At 44.1% G+C, this 14,263-nt stretch overlaps 1 protein-coding gene across 2 annotated transcripts in view; it reads left to right on the plus strand.

Annotated features, from left to right (window-relative positions):
- Positions 1 to 1,781: 1,781 nt before the first annotated feature.
- Positions 1,782 to 14,263, plus strand: part of kiaa1549la (KIAA1549-like a) — a 73,561-nt gene continuing 61,079 nt past the window's right edge. Inside the window, exon 1 of one of the 2 annotated variants that reach the window (XM_037450825.2) lies at positions 1,782 to 2,320. In XM_037450825.2, coding sequence (XP_037306722.2) covers positions 2,083 to 2,320 — 238 coding nt within the window. In that variant the 5' untranslated portion in view covers positions 1,782 to 2,082. The remainder of the gene's footprint in view (positions 2,321 to 14,263) is intronic. The other variant, XM_037450823.2, reaches the window with a different exon arrangement.

A 14,263-nucleotide genomic window follows, 5' to 3' on the forward strand; every position in this document is an offset into this window, starting at 1 on the left:
GCTCTCCATGGAAATGGGTCTATTTCCCCCGTGCGCGTGCCGTCCTCTTCGTGTCGTCACCAATGATGCAGCTGGCTGCACGCGACGGCCCATTACAGAAGACAAATACTCGTGGAATGTTTTCGTTCTTCTTTTTAGGACCACACCGTTGTGACCCGTCAGTTTACTGTCGTTTTGACAAAGTTACACTCACTAACCCGCCAGTGAGGGCTGCTTCTACTCGCCACAACCTCACGTCAAGCTACCCGCACCTAGCAGCGACACGACCGGAAATCGTGTTTCTCCATCAGAAAAATATTATTTTCTTGCCCCTAAATAATTAAAGACAGTTACATAGTTACAACTTTAAAAAGAGTCATACTTTAGCGGGCTAATGGGTATCACAGAGTAGCCTACTTGGACTAGCATAGCTTTAAAGAAATTAGCCACATAGCTAATGCTAGCCAGTAAAATGAGACTCAATAGACTAACTGTTAAATAGGTTTTAATTTGAGTGTAGACATTATTTCACTCCAAACGTAGTCATTTACCACCTTATCATTCTCCAACTACAGGTGGGAATCTGACCATCTGGTGACGTGGTGCAGCCAGAACAACCTGGAGCTCAACGCTCTGAAGACAGTGGAGATGGTTGTGGACTTCAGAAAGTATGCATCCCCACCTTCCCCCATCACCCTGTGTGACTCCCCTGTCACCACTGTGGAGTCTTTCCGTTTCCTTCAGCTCCATCACCAAAAAGGCTCAGCAGAGGATGTTCTTCCTGAGGCAACTGAAGAAATTCAACCTGCCACAGGCGATGATGGTGCACTTCTACACGGCCATCATCGAGTCCATCCTCTGCTCCTCCATCACCGTGTGGTACGCTGCAGCCACAGCCAAGGACAAGGGCAGGCTGCAGCGTGTCATCCCCTCTGCAGAGAGGGTGATTGGCTGCAATCTTCCGTCTCTCCAGGACTTGTTCGCTTCCAGGACTCTGAAGCGAGCTAGAAAGATTGTAGCCAACACCTCCCACCCTGGACATGAACTGTTTGTGCCCCTTCCATCCGGCAGGAGGCTGAGGTCCATCAGGACTAAGACCTCCTGCCACACTAACAGTTTCTTCCCGTCCGCAGTCCGGCTCATCAACAGAGCCCGGGCCCCCCCTGACTGACTCTCACTCTCACTTCTCTTGACATGTACATACACTTTTTCACTTTCATTTGTCAGTTTCTGTTGGCTGGTGCACTTTATTTTTATTTTTAACTTAACTAACCCATAGCTTTAGATTACTAACCCATAGCATTATATTCTATTATATTTTCTCTTATTCCTGCACTACGTTGTCTGTAGCAGGTTTTCAAAGGGTTCACTGTGTTTAAGAATAGTGAGATCTCTGTGCCAAGATATTCACAATAACATTGTCATGATCTGTGCCGTAATGCCTCATTCCATGGTTGTCGCTACAAAACAAGTCCGGAAATTGATTGCAAAGTTGTATTGTAATAATTCTCTTGTGCATGCTCTGGTCTCGCCTTAATGAACTCACAATAAAGCCAAACATTACACTTGCATACATCTGGTGTCATTTGCATTTATTTCTATCAACATACAGGGGCACGTTTTGAGCTTATTTAAATATTATATACATCATAATTACTGCCTTGGTGGCTATGCTGGACATACTTAACTGCAGTGAGCAGTGTCGAAATGGTCTGGAAATGGATTTTCGCACCCGAATTCCATTTCCAGACCATTTCGACGCTCTTATTTTGAAGGCGGTGACATGACGAGCGGTTTTCTGTTTTCGCTCCGGTGTATTGACGCAGCATTCAGCGGGGATGAGGCGCGCTCTGCGTTCGCAGCGGGGACATCGGACTGCGCGCACAGGAAACGAAACCTAAACAGTGAGACGGTAAAAACATTAAAAAAAAAAAAATAAAGACAAAAAGAAACAAAAATAATATCTTTGTTTGCTTGTGAATCCCTGGCGGCCTGCAGCGGGCTCATGGAGAGCGCAGCCCCGGTTGTCCGCAGGTTGTTCGGATGCCTTTCACCGCAGCAGCCTCGTTAGACGTTCTCTGCGCCGGATTAATTGTTTGACCAATGGCTCCAAAACATGCGCTCCTCTCGAGCGGCTCCGGGGCCGGAGGGGTGAATAACACGAGGGACCCCCGCCGCTCTTCCACTCCGACGGCACGGATTGCGGATGCGGGTACGGCGGCCGCCTGTTCGCCGAGGAACGGGAAAAGGACTCGAGCGTCGGACTGGCTCCCGGCCCGGCGGATGGGGACCGTCGGCGCGGTGCTGATGCTGATGCTGCAGAGCTCTGTGGCCGCTCACGGTAAGACCCCGAATCTGTGTTATCATCATCCAACCTGTGGAGTGCTCCTATATTCGTTTTTATCCTAAAAGGGAGAACAAAATTACATAACTCCCGATCCATTTCAATCTGGCTTGAATTCGTTTGAATAAAACGCGTTGTTAAGGGCCAGTTAAATGAGATGATCGTTGCCCATCACGCTTTGCTTGATGGAGCGCTGCGGTGTGTAAGATGTGGCTGTCATTTTGATGCCCTTGGTGATTGATGGTCTGACTGCACTCAATACGCGTCTGGTTTGGTATTTGAATAATCGGTGTTGTGGCATGCGGGCCCCGGACCGACGACACGTCCCCGCAGCGCACCGCCGACCGGAGCGCGCTCCCCGCCGCGTCTTTGAATTAAAAGGAGCGAACTTTTTATTCATTCATAGAACAATGGGCCTCGAGGTCGTCAACCTTAAACTAGAATCCATATGGGACGTTTCATGCGAGCACAAATCAATAATTGACGATCTCCGAGTCTTGTCGGCCACCAGAGGAAAACATAAAAATAGCAGCAAGAGACGGTTACAGACCTCAGGCGACTGCAGCTCTGCAGAATACGGGGCATTTTTGTACTTAAGTTGACATTTTAATGCTTTTAATACGATATAGACAACACAAATCAAGCAAGGCAACGAACGAAATTATGATTTAGCCTTTAAAAAATAATGTGGTCCATGTTTTATTAAAAGGACTGGAATGTGCTTGATCTTGATGGTTGCACAAACCTCAGCCAGAAAAACACAGAGACGTCTCTGTTTGACATTTCATTTAGAGCTTGTTCAACTTTCAGCACTGTACAAAAATATGATCATTTCTTTAATACAGATAGTTTAAGGTTTAGACTATCTATTTGCAGAGGTTGGGATTTATTGTCCTCTTGGACTGGATTCAAACTTGCCCAGTCTATATGTATTTATACATTTTTCTTCCTCCCATGTAAATAATTTAAAGTTCACATTACATATTTGAAGATGTTTGGAGCTATTGGCTTCTCAGGCTTGACAGCTGGACGTGAATGAAATTTCAATGTCGACGCTGGCTGCACTGAAGATGACATTTGAAAAATTGACATTTGGTTTCCTTTTTTTTTTCTCTGGAACATTGTGCAGACAACTGTGGCAAAGTTTCCAGTGTGAGGTCAACTAGGTCAACATCCCATTTTAGTGAACATGCTTTACGTCATGTTTGTATATAATTTGTAAGTTGGGCAATTGTGTGGGGGCAAAAGTGTTCAGGTCAATGGTTTCTCCTCCTCACCTCTTAAACACATCGATTCAAAGGGGATGTTTGAAAATCCCATATAACACTTGAATTGCTCTTTTCCACCCAGAAATAATGAGCTTTTATGGACAGAGCAGAAGGAGACGTGATTGCACACGTCCTATTAAACCGCTCGGTTCACTTTCTTCTGTCTTTAATTATTTGCTAATCATGGAGGTGATTGATTGGTAACTGGTCGAAAGAAGTCATCTTTCTCATCGGTAAACAACGCGAACGGTGACGCCCAACGCTACAGATCAGGAAGAGACGTATCAAAACGTGCGAATGGAAGCAGCGACACCTGCGGAGACGATTGCCAATTGTTTTGGGGAAAAGACAGTTTGTCTTTTCACCCTCCTCCAGTGAAATCTGAGCAAACACACACACACACACACACCCTCATCCTGCTGTGTCTCTTAAGAACGGCCCGGGGAGGTTTGACTTTCTCTGTTACCTGCTTATTCAAGCATTCAACCATTTGAGGTCCGTTAGAGTGAAAACATTTCTATTGTTTTTTTTCTCCATGTCCATTTATAAACTACATGTTTTGGAGGGTTAGGGTAAAGGCGCTTAGCCGGTGTGTGAGTGTCACATAAAGGATGTGTGTGTGTGTGTGTGTAGGTGGTGTTTGTTTTTGTGCCAGGTCTAGAGATCTTCATCCTTAGTCAATCGCTGAGATCTATTGGTCCGTGTTACCATGGGAACAGATGCAGCTAGTACTTTTTCTCACAGTGTGTGTCTGCGTTTGTCAGTCGGGGATTGAAATAACATCTGAGTGAGTGCCAGGTTCCACTCTGCTGCCTGATAATAAGCATCAGATCGGCCACCAGCGGAGATAAAGCGCTCTCTTTGCTGACTTTTCAACTGAACTCTTGTTTTCTTCAAATTGAACTTCAAAGGTGCTTGTGACCCTCTTCTCGTACTCGACATCTTTTAGCAACGCTTAGTCCAACCGGCAGCACAGCAGCATTTCTTGCAGTGATTGAGACGTATTCCAGAGGTGTCCAGAGGGCTGTGGGGAATAAAGGGAGATTAAAAGGATTGGGCTCCAGCCACAGACTCATTGGTTTCAAAAAGAACAAGAGCACGCTGCTAGATGGTACATTGTCTTCTTTTTCCGTGTCCGTCCTCTTGTGAATCTCTAACAGAGTGGAACAGTGAGTGGGCCGCCTTTCTTTCCTGTTTATTCTGTGATAAATGCACATATTTACAACAAACCCAAATAAACATGTATGACTCGCCCCTGGTAGCAGAATGTCAATCAAAAGGTAGCCCCACCCTAAAGCATGCTGATGCAAGAGACCGTTATTTACTAAATAAACTGTGGGATCTACCGAAAAAGAACTAAAACTACAGATTGAGACAATAAACTCATGTTCAGAAATGTTTACTACAGGATTATAATTCTCAGGCTTTTTTTTTCTTCTCATCTGACTTCTTTTTGCATTTCGATGGCCTGCTATGACGTTTCAAAAAATGTAAATGCAACGAAAGGTCAGTTTGAGATTCCACGGCTTCGTGACCTGCAGACCACTTTGATGGTGGCCGCGAGGAAATGATTGGCCGGACTCAGGGCCCCTGAAATATCCTCCGCTCATCATCGTTCAAAGCAGTCGATTAAGCGCATCTTCTCACATCTACTTAGAAGTCGGCGCCTGTAGCACCTGCCACACAGGAGAGAACGGAGGCAGGAAAGAGAGCGGCTCGGCAGTCAGATCCGATGTAAGCCAAACTGTGTCACAGTATCTTGCCAAATCTGTGTCTTGCATTGGATTACCGGAAGGATCAAATTCATCACATCGTTGCACGGCTTTATTCAATTGCTCCTCTCACAGATTGAGAAACCCAGGCGGACTGGACGATGTAACCTCAGTGTCCGACATTCGATCCCGAAGTCGCAAACGTTCCCTTCTGCTGGATTTGTTTCATCGTCTCCTGAGATCTTTTGTTGAAAAGGTCATGTCTCCAAGGCGATAATGTAGGCACGATTGCAGGATGGCCACATAACCAGTGAAAGACACCAGAACAAAACCAACCTGAAGGTCATCAGGTCCTACTTGGGTTTACGCCTCATTGTTAGATAAAGGGGCTTTGTCAGAGACTCTTTTAAATCAGGGGTCAGTCTTAACGTTCTCTGTATGCTTTAGTAGATAGAATCCAGCTGTTGCATTTTCCTGCCTCAGCCGGACAATGAAGTTCATTCAATTGTGTACCAACCATTTCAAAGAATAAGGCTGGTGACAGTCTCCATTTTCATTTGTCTCGGTGAATTGCAATCCTAAGTGCAGTGTGGTGTGGGTATCTTACTCCTCCGAGCCACAGTGTTGCACAGGGCGACATGTTCCTTCGTTTGAAGAAATATTGGCATAAGACCAGCTGTTTTCGGTAATTACTGGTTATGTTTTAAGCTTTGCAGAACAAATAAGCATTTGGAGAAGTGCCGCCGAAGGCTAGGAAGATCAGACAGTTTAAAGTTGTTTTCATGCGATCTGTTGGCAAGAAAATGTGGAACAATTCCAGCTTGATCCATTTGGCGTTGAGCCAGTTAATTACCACTATGTTGGTAAACTATCGCCACACTTTCCATACTCCGTTTCATTAAGTCTACTCATTATCAGCCTGGTTGCTCGATTGAAACAAACAGTGTCTCCACGTGAAGACAAGCTTTTAAATTTCCCTCCCATGTAGTCTGCGATGTTTACCAACGGCAGTCACTACGTAAATTACCAGAAGTTAGCAAGCTAACTACAGTTGTTGTCACTGCTGGCTAAAACATTTGATGCTCAAGTTGTCTGAAGGATGGACAACACATCGTCATCAGGTTGCAACCTAAGAACGGGCCGATCTAAGCATTCTTACCAATGGCCGAGGCACTCGCTATCTGCACTTTGAATCCAAAATATTGGCAAATATGATTTCCTTTTTGCACCCCCCCCCCCTCTCACATAAAGGGGAAACACTGAGCTGTAAATATAATAGGAAGATATACTAACTGGAATTGATCAAAGGCCAATGATCCTGCATGTGGGCCAAGAAGCACGATGGTGGCTGGTTTTGCATCGCCGCTCCGCTCCCTACTTCTCTGGTCCTCTCTGATAATCCTCTGCCACAGCTTGACACACATGCAATGACAAAAAGGAAAGAAAACCAATGGGACAGAGATTGGCTTCTAAATACCACGCTACCAGAGGCACAAGAATAATCCGACTGTGGCTGGGTGAGACATCGCCCGTTAATCGCAGTGTCGACGTGCTTTGTACATTTGTCGTTAGCGACGTGGGGCCTTTCCTCGCAGCTGGCGCTTTCGTGGTAGGTGCCCAACACCGAGCATGAGAACGTATATGCAGCCGCCGCATTGGCCTCAACATTTCTATTCCTCAAAAGGGTCGATACACGCGCAAAAAACAAATGATGTCTCACCTACGAGTTACATCCCATAGAGACACCCAGTCCTAAGCTGGTAGCTTATGAAAACAAAAGAGTTGCAGCTCTGATACGATGGAAACATTCGCAGGTCCTTTGGAACAGGTTGCACCGTTTTTTTCCCCTAGCACATAAGTGTTATAAATAGTCTTACTGTTCACTCAGTCACTACTCCGCTGCACAACAACCACTCAATTTACACCAATTTGAGACCCTTGTCGGTGTCACAGTTTTTGTATCAGTGCACATTCCTCTGAATGCCGAGTAAATATCATTTTGTTTTTGCTCATTCAGGCCATTTTTCAGCAGCCCACGCAGTGTGTCCCCGTGTTTATTCGGTTCCACGACAACTGGGTTTCGTTTAGTATGTTTGGTTTGGGTTCCAAACACTGTGAAAGTGAAGTTACTTCAGTACGACAGACACTTGAATAAGTGATGAATAAGCCAGCGTTGACTTCTGGTTTACACACAGGACACAAAAGAAAGAAGTAGAAAAAAATCTTATTACATTATCTGATGAAAATTTAACAAAATTCTATTTTCTGCCATCGAAATGCCACTGTCGGTTGTCAATGCCCTGCTCCCAGAATGCACCTGTAAAAACATCTGTAACTAATTAGATCACAACCGTAATATTAGTTTCAGGTTTTCCTTGTGTCTCATTTTACAACCACCAATCCCCCAAACAAAAAAAAGTAAATCTTTTCTTTTGAATGAATTGCATAATAATTAGGGCTGTCAAAAATAGCGCGTTAACGGCGTTAATTAGCTGTTTGTTGTTAATTACGTCAATTTTTTTGACGCATTTCGCGCATGCGCAGTGTGACAAATTATTCAGGTCAGTAAAGTGCCTCTTCCTCTAGGGAATGCACTTCATCCTATACAACACATTACTGCCACCTGCAGGCATATGTCAGGCCGTCAGGTTCAGCAAGTCGTATGCCCCCCCCCCCCCCCGGTTCTCGCGCAGCAGAACAGAGAAGAAGAAAAGCTCCGCCCAGCAGAGCTTTGCTAAGAAAAATAAATAAAAAAGAGCAGCGCTGAGATAGAGGAAAGACCATCGGAGAGACCCGTAATACTGTTCTGAAACATGCGGAGGAAGAGAAGCCAATGCGATCTAAATCCTCCCAGGTATGGGGATATTTCACACTGAAATGGGGGGTGCTGGCGGATTTCTTTGCAGCGCCAGTCGTTCTAATCGCCGCGCTCGACTTCAAGGTGTAACCTTTATTATTGTTCGTCTGAAACGGCGCGCCCAGTGACGGGTGGTGCAGCAATATTGTTGTTCGGGTGGAAATCGGGAGAAAGGTCGGACGGTCCGGGAGATTTTCGGGAGGGGCTTTGAAACATCGGGAGGGTTGACATGTCTGGTCATGTCTGGTCATCGCAGGAGCACAAACTCACAGCAGAGTGGGATAAACTGCAGAGGCTCGAGACCCTTCTAGAGCCATGCAGGGAAATCAGTCTGTAACTTATCAAATAACATTGCTTTGATTATTTTCTGGAATGAATTAAAAAATCAAATATCAATAACATGTATTTATGTAAAAAATAATTGTGTTAATAATTGTGTTAATAATGTTATTTATCTTTAGTATGCATTTCAGAAAGAAAAAATGGTTAGGATTCAGGTGTGATAAATCATGATTAATCCACTGAAAATTCTGATTAATTTGATTACATTTTTTAATCATTTGACAGCCCTTATTATAATATATAAACTATAAAAAGTGTTTTTATTTATAAAATCAGTACATATCACTTTACTTTTCCTCTTAACAGTTTTATTACATTTTGTGTGTTAGTGTTGGTGATGTCGCGACCCCCTCCTGGGTAGTTTGCGAACCACTGAGTTAAAGTGTTTGCGTCTGCCGCATTAATGATCATAAGCACAAAGTCTACTTCTACAACATGCTAAAAATGAAAGCGCTACATACTAATAATACAACAACAGAGGAGTGTTTACATTGATTACATTGATTCCAAAAGATCCTTTTTTTTAGCCAATACCAAAACCAGTTTTGCAAATGTTTTCTAATGCTTACATTTTTTTATGTAGCAAAAATGCAACTAATAGAAATGTGGCATCAGCAACTCCTCAAGGTCAGCGAATGCACACACTGTCCCCTTGAAACGACAACTATAGACTTGCGAGAAAGTGTCAATCGAACCATAATTGTTTTTCATACAACAAGAGTGAATTCTCTGTGAAAGTGAGGCTCATTGAGGGAGTCTTCCGTGCTCCATGGGCCTCCGAAACAGGCTGTCAGGGGTTTATTCTTTAGAAGGAGCCAGAAGGGGAAAGACAACCAGAGACAGAGTGAAAATGTAATCCTCAGGCTTGCCTGGGAGAGAGAAGGATTTATAGCCGCTTGGACTCCCTTTTCTTCGACTGCAGCTGCTCACCTCCGTCCCCCCCAGACATCACTCACTCACTGCTGTGTGTGTGGTGGCGCACCGCCCCGTCCAAGGGCCTCTCTCCCCCCGTCGGCGTGTCCGACATGTGGCCTCGACGTCGCAGTTGTGCGGGTAACAACTGCCTCGTCTACCCGTCCTGCGGGCCTCTTGCTTCCTGGTTCTCCGTCCGTCCCGTTCTTGTCAATGCGACATCTCCGCGGTGCCGTAAGGGAATTTCTACAAATTTTTCCATGACATCAGTTGAGACAGATTAGACTTCAGTGGCGGGAGGTCAAGCATCCTCCTTTCTCACAAAGCACGTTTATAATAGTGAAGTGTTGACATCTGGGGTCTGGTTGGATGGGGCATAAAACCACGAGGCGGTAATTCTAATTTCTGCCTTTGAGGAATGCTAGTTTGTACTAAGTTTCACTCACTGCAGCAGTTTTCCTAAAACACAGTGGAAAAAGGGGCTTTAAGGGTCTTTTTTTGGCAGAATCTCCGCCCCATTTGTTGGACTGATTGTGTTATTATTTAATTGAGGTTTTTAGTGCAAAATGAAGACAATAGTTTTGAGCCAAATAAACCCCTTTACAGATGACATTACATTAAATGTCCTTTAGCTGAGGCTTTTATCCAAAGTGACTTACAACAAGTACATTTCAACCATAGGGATACAAAGCCAGAAGAACAAGAAACCAGAACGTGCAATAATGATGACGTCAGCACAAGTATGCTCGTACAATGGATGTGCCGTTGGGCCCAGGCCATCGGGATCGGTCCGACAATTAAAACATTTCAAGTAAATCCGTTACCAACATCATGTCTGGCAAAATGTCTACAGGATCATCCAAAAAGTTCCATTATTCGCCACTGTCGTTGCGCAGAGAGGGAGAGACTTGTAGCTGGAAGGTTACCTGCTGTCTTTCAGATTGTTGGGTGTGATGTAAGTGTGATGCAACTACCCCCCCCCCCCCCCCCCAAAAAAAAATACCCAGCCACAATCTATTAATAGAATTCCAAATTTCGAAATATCTGCCAGACGTCTGAGAATTTAGACGACACATTTTATCCCAAATGCTGGAATGAGCTCCCCAATGACATCACCACAGCTGCAGAGGGCCTAAACAGCCAAAAACACACCTCTACCAACTACACCTGGACCAGGGAGCACTTTATTAGAACTTACTTCAAGCACTTTTTAGACTGTCTTGATTCTCGTTGTTGTGGTTTTGTCTTCATTGAATGCACTTATTCTAAGTCGCATTGGATCAAAGCGGCAGCTAAACGATAAACGTAAAGTTTGCCTAGAGGCGCTTGGAATATTTTCTTCAGTGATGGGAGCATCAAAACATAAATAGATGCTTCCAAACCTTGGTGATTCAGTCCACGACTCCTTTGGTTGGTAAATAAACAGTCATTTTCCTAAATGAGATTGTGCTTCATCGCAGTGGAAGAAAAAACAAAGGATTACGCAATTCAAGCCATCTCATGTGTGGCTTAATAAAAAATGTTCCACAAAGTCCCACAATCAACATCAATTATGAGAATCCATTTTCCACATGGCGGCTTTTTCTTCCCAAAGAAGGTCTGTCTGGTGGAGCAAAGTGGCGTGTAAAAAGGAACAATGGCGTTTGACCACGGTAGTTATTTATGCCCTCCGGGTACATCCAAGTCAACCTGCGCCGGTCTGACCGCACGCACTCGCTGTCCTCAAGAAGAAAATAAAAAAAATCTACATAAAATATGCATAACTGTGCATAATCAGACACGCTGTTCAAGACCTAGTTCCCGGTGTTAGGAAGCTGTAAACTTGCCTCGACAACCCAGATGAGATTCTGGGGCTTGGGAGGAGGAGATGTGCTCGCTGGTGTCACATGGCCTCAGAAAAATGAACTGCCAGGATCAGAGGTTTTCTTTTTGGCAGATGCGTCATGAAACCAGGGGGCCTGAGTTTAAGCACGCAGAGCCTTAGAAAGAAATGTGAAAGCAGTTTCTTTGGTTTAGTGGCTTAGACTTTCCGATTGAAAGTAAAAAATGTCCTGAGTTTGGTGAGAAAATCCCTTTCTTCGGTCTTCTAAACTGGCCCAAACTGGCAATGTAGATATTGCTCCGAGGGTGGTTTCGAGGCTTCAGACGGTTTACATAACAGGCAGAGACTAATTAGTGGAGACTTTATTCTCTTTGCTGTAGTTTGAAGAGCTGCACATGCTTCCTTTTTGTCAACATCGCCATCTCGACAGCATCGGAGGCAGCGAGCCATCCGGCGCGTGAGCCGGGTTCAGGAGGAGGACGACTGCGCTTAATCAGATTAATATCTGAGATCCCTGCTGTCGGTAATGAAATGGCCCTATGCACTCGCACCATATGTGTGTTATGAAACACACACACACACACACACACACACACACGCACGCACACACACCCCACAGGGGACACAGTAAGGGCAAAACACACACGTGGCACATCCTGCAGCAGTTTTTGGCATATGTTTAACTGGGGAAATCAATGCTGCTTCACGCACAGCCGCGAACACAGGCTCTCACACACAAACACACGCATGTTTAAAAATCCTAAAAGTGGCTCAACAATCCACTTGGATCATGCTTTTGCATAGAGCTGTGCGTTTGAGTGAGAGGGTGAGTGAGTGAGAGATCACTTGTGTGGCGACACGAGCGTGTTCTCTTTTGAGGGCACATTTGAGTAGATAAAGGAAATTAGAGCATTTCTGTGCATTTAAACAGCAACTAAATCCCAGTGTGTCTACACTGGAAATAACAAAAGGGAAAAGTCCCTAGATCCCAAATGAAGTTAAAAAAAAAACTAAAAGCCTGCCGATGGGTAGGGAAGGCTAACACGTCCTTGTGTGTGTCTGCCTTCGGCTCATCAAGCTGCAGGAATGAGCAATAAAATGAGTCGGCATTTTTGCACTGCTGGTTCCCTCATCTCAAAGTCAATGGGTTAAGGTCTGTGGCTATACTCAAGCTTAAGATAGTATTCATTCATACAATGTTTAACACTCCAGTAAATAACTCTGATGACTTCTGAAACGTTTATATTCATAAACAATAGGTGGCTAACAAGTGGCTCAATGAGTCGTCTGCATCGACGTTCTTTACTATTGTAACACGGGTAGATGAAATCCAGCGTTCTGATTGGCTGAGAGGGAGCCACAGGGGGTGCATTATTCAGCGATAATGTACAGTTGCTGTTCACATTGACCCCATTGTTCCATATCACTGCTCACTCACAGTAACACGTTTTTTTTTTGCGCGACCGGTAGTTGACATTTTAGCTTTTAGCTCGGTGGCGATCGCAGGAGACGGGCAACGCGAACTTTCGCAACCGGACAATTAAGGTGGACGTCATGAGCGATTTGAGAATGAATGAATGAGATGGTGAGGGACTCAATGCTGTTTACATGCACACACTGGGACTATTTTTCCTCTAGACTGATGAAATGTGATACCAAACGTTTGGTGGCTACAACCATTTTGTGCCGAAAGGCATCTATTTACTTACTATTTATAATGTCGCTGGTAACCGTGTTATAAAAGCAATAAGGTACTTGAGGCAGTACTTTATCTTCAATAATGTAACTGTTCAAGGGTTGCCTAACAACACCCCCAAACTGTTACATTATTGGACGATAAAATACAGCCTCTCGTACCTTATTGCTTTATTGACAAACACTTAAAAGATCATAAAAGCTGTGAAGATCTTGCCGAACAAAACGTGTAAGCAACCATAAGTTCTTTTCTGCAATTGTCAGAGATTTCCTTTTTCTTTTCGCCGAGGGACCCAGCGGGATGCTAATCCGGTAACGTAAGACTCAAAAGGCAACTATTGAGCCGTTCTTGCTGCAGCATTTAACAATTTACGAATTATCCGATTATCAGCGGAGCACATTGTTTAGCCTTTTGGCTCAAAGATATGTTTACTCACACTGTCAATCCTTTCATCGCCATGATCACGTTAAGCTCGTTTCCACCAGCGTTAGGCGGCCATGTAGAGGTAAAAAACATTATTGACGAGCAAGTGAACAAAATGCACTACGGAGTCCGAACCGAGCTACACGCACTCTGATGTTCAAAAAAGATCATAAATCGAAATGTTTGGCATGTTGGGATTCACCAACTGGACAAAAATCACTCAATACTAAAATATTACTTTTACTAACTGTAATGAAGTATGTCTGTGTTAAGCTAATTCAACTTTTACATATCAAAAAAACTAATTAAGTTAGTTAGTTTAGTTGTATTCAAACATTCTGCTATTTGAAATGAAGTGGCATCACATCTCAATAACAGATAAAGTTATACAAAGTGATTCAAATTAAATTCACTACACCTTTGCCAAAATGCTTTTTCCATAGACATCCGAATTCCGTATTTTCTCAATGCAAATTTGAATCTTTTTTTAATAAAATGCAATTAAAGTAACTGCCGTTAATGAGATGAATATAAGGCTCTTAAACTATTTCATTACTGCGTGTCTTTCATATAGCCGTCTGCGAGATTGAATCCCCCCCCAGTGACAGATCCCCGCTCCAAAAGCAGACATCACTTAATCCAACAGACTCTCCATTTGACCTTTACAATGGTTGAACATTGCAATTCTAAAAATAAAGCAAAGCGCACCGCGTTTTGATGTTGTGTGAATGCAGAGCCCCTCTAAAAGCCACTGAGATTTATTTCGGCGGTGCCCATTGACCTGTGAGAGGCATTGAGAATGGTCCCCGGGCTGAGTGAGTCAGAACTGCATGTTGCAGCTCATGGGTTTGTGCACTTTGTGAATCCGGACCGGCTCTTTTCCATATGATGCTTTTGTTCCAGTTACA

Source organism: Pungitius pungitius, chromosome 6 (assembly GCF_949316345.1).
Source record: "Pungitius pungitius chromosome 6, fPunPun2.1, whole genome shotgun sequence".
Taxonomy (NCBI): Eukaryota; Metazoa; Chordata; class Actinopteri; order Perciformes; family Gasterosteidae; genus Pungitius; species Pungitius pungitius.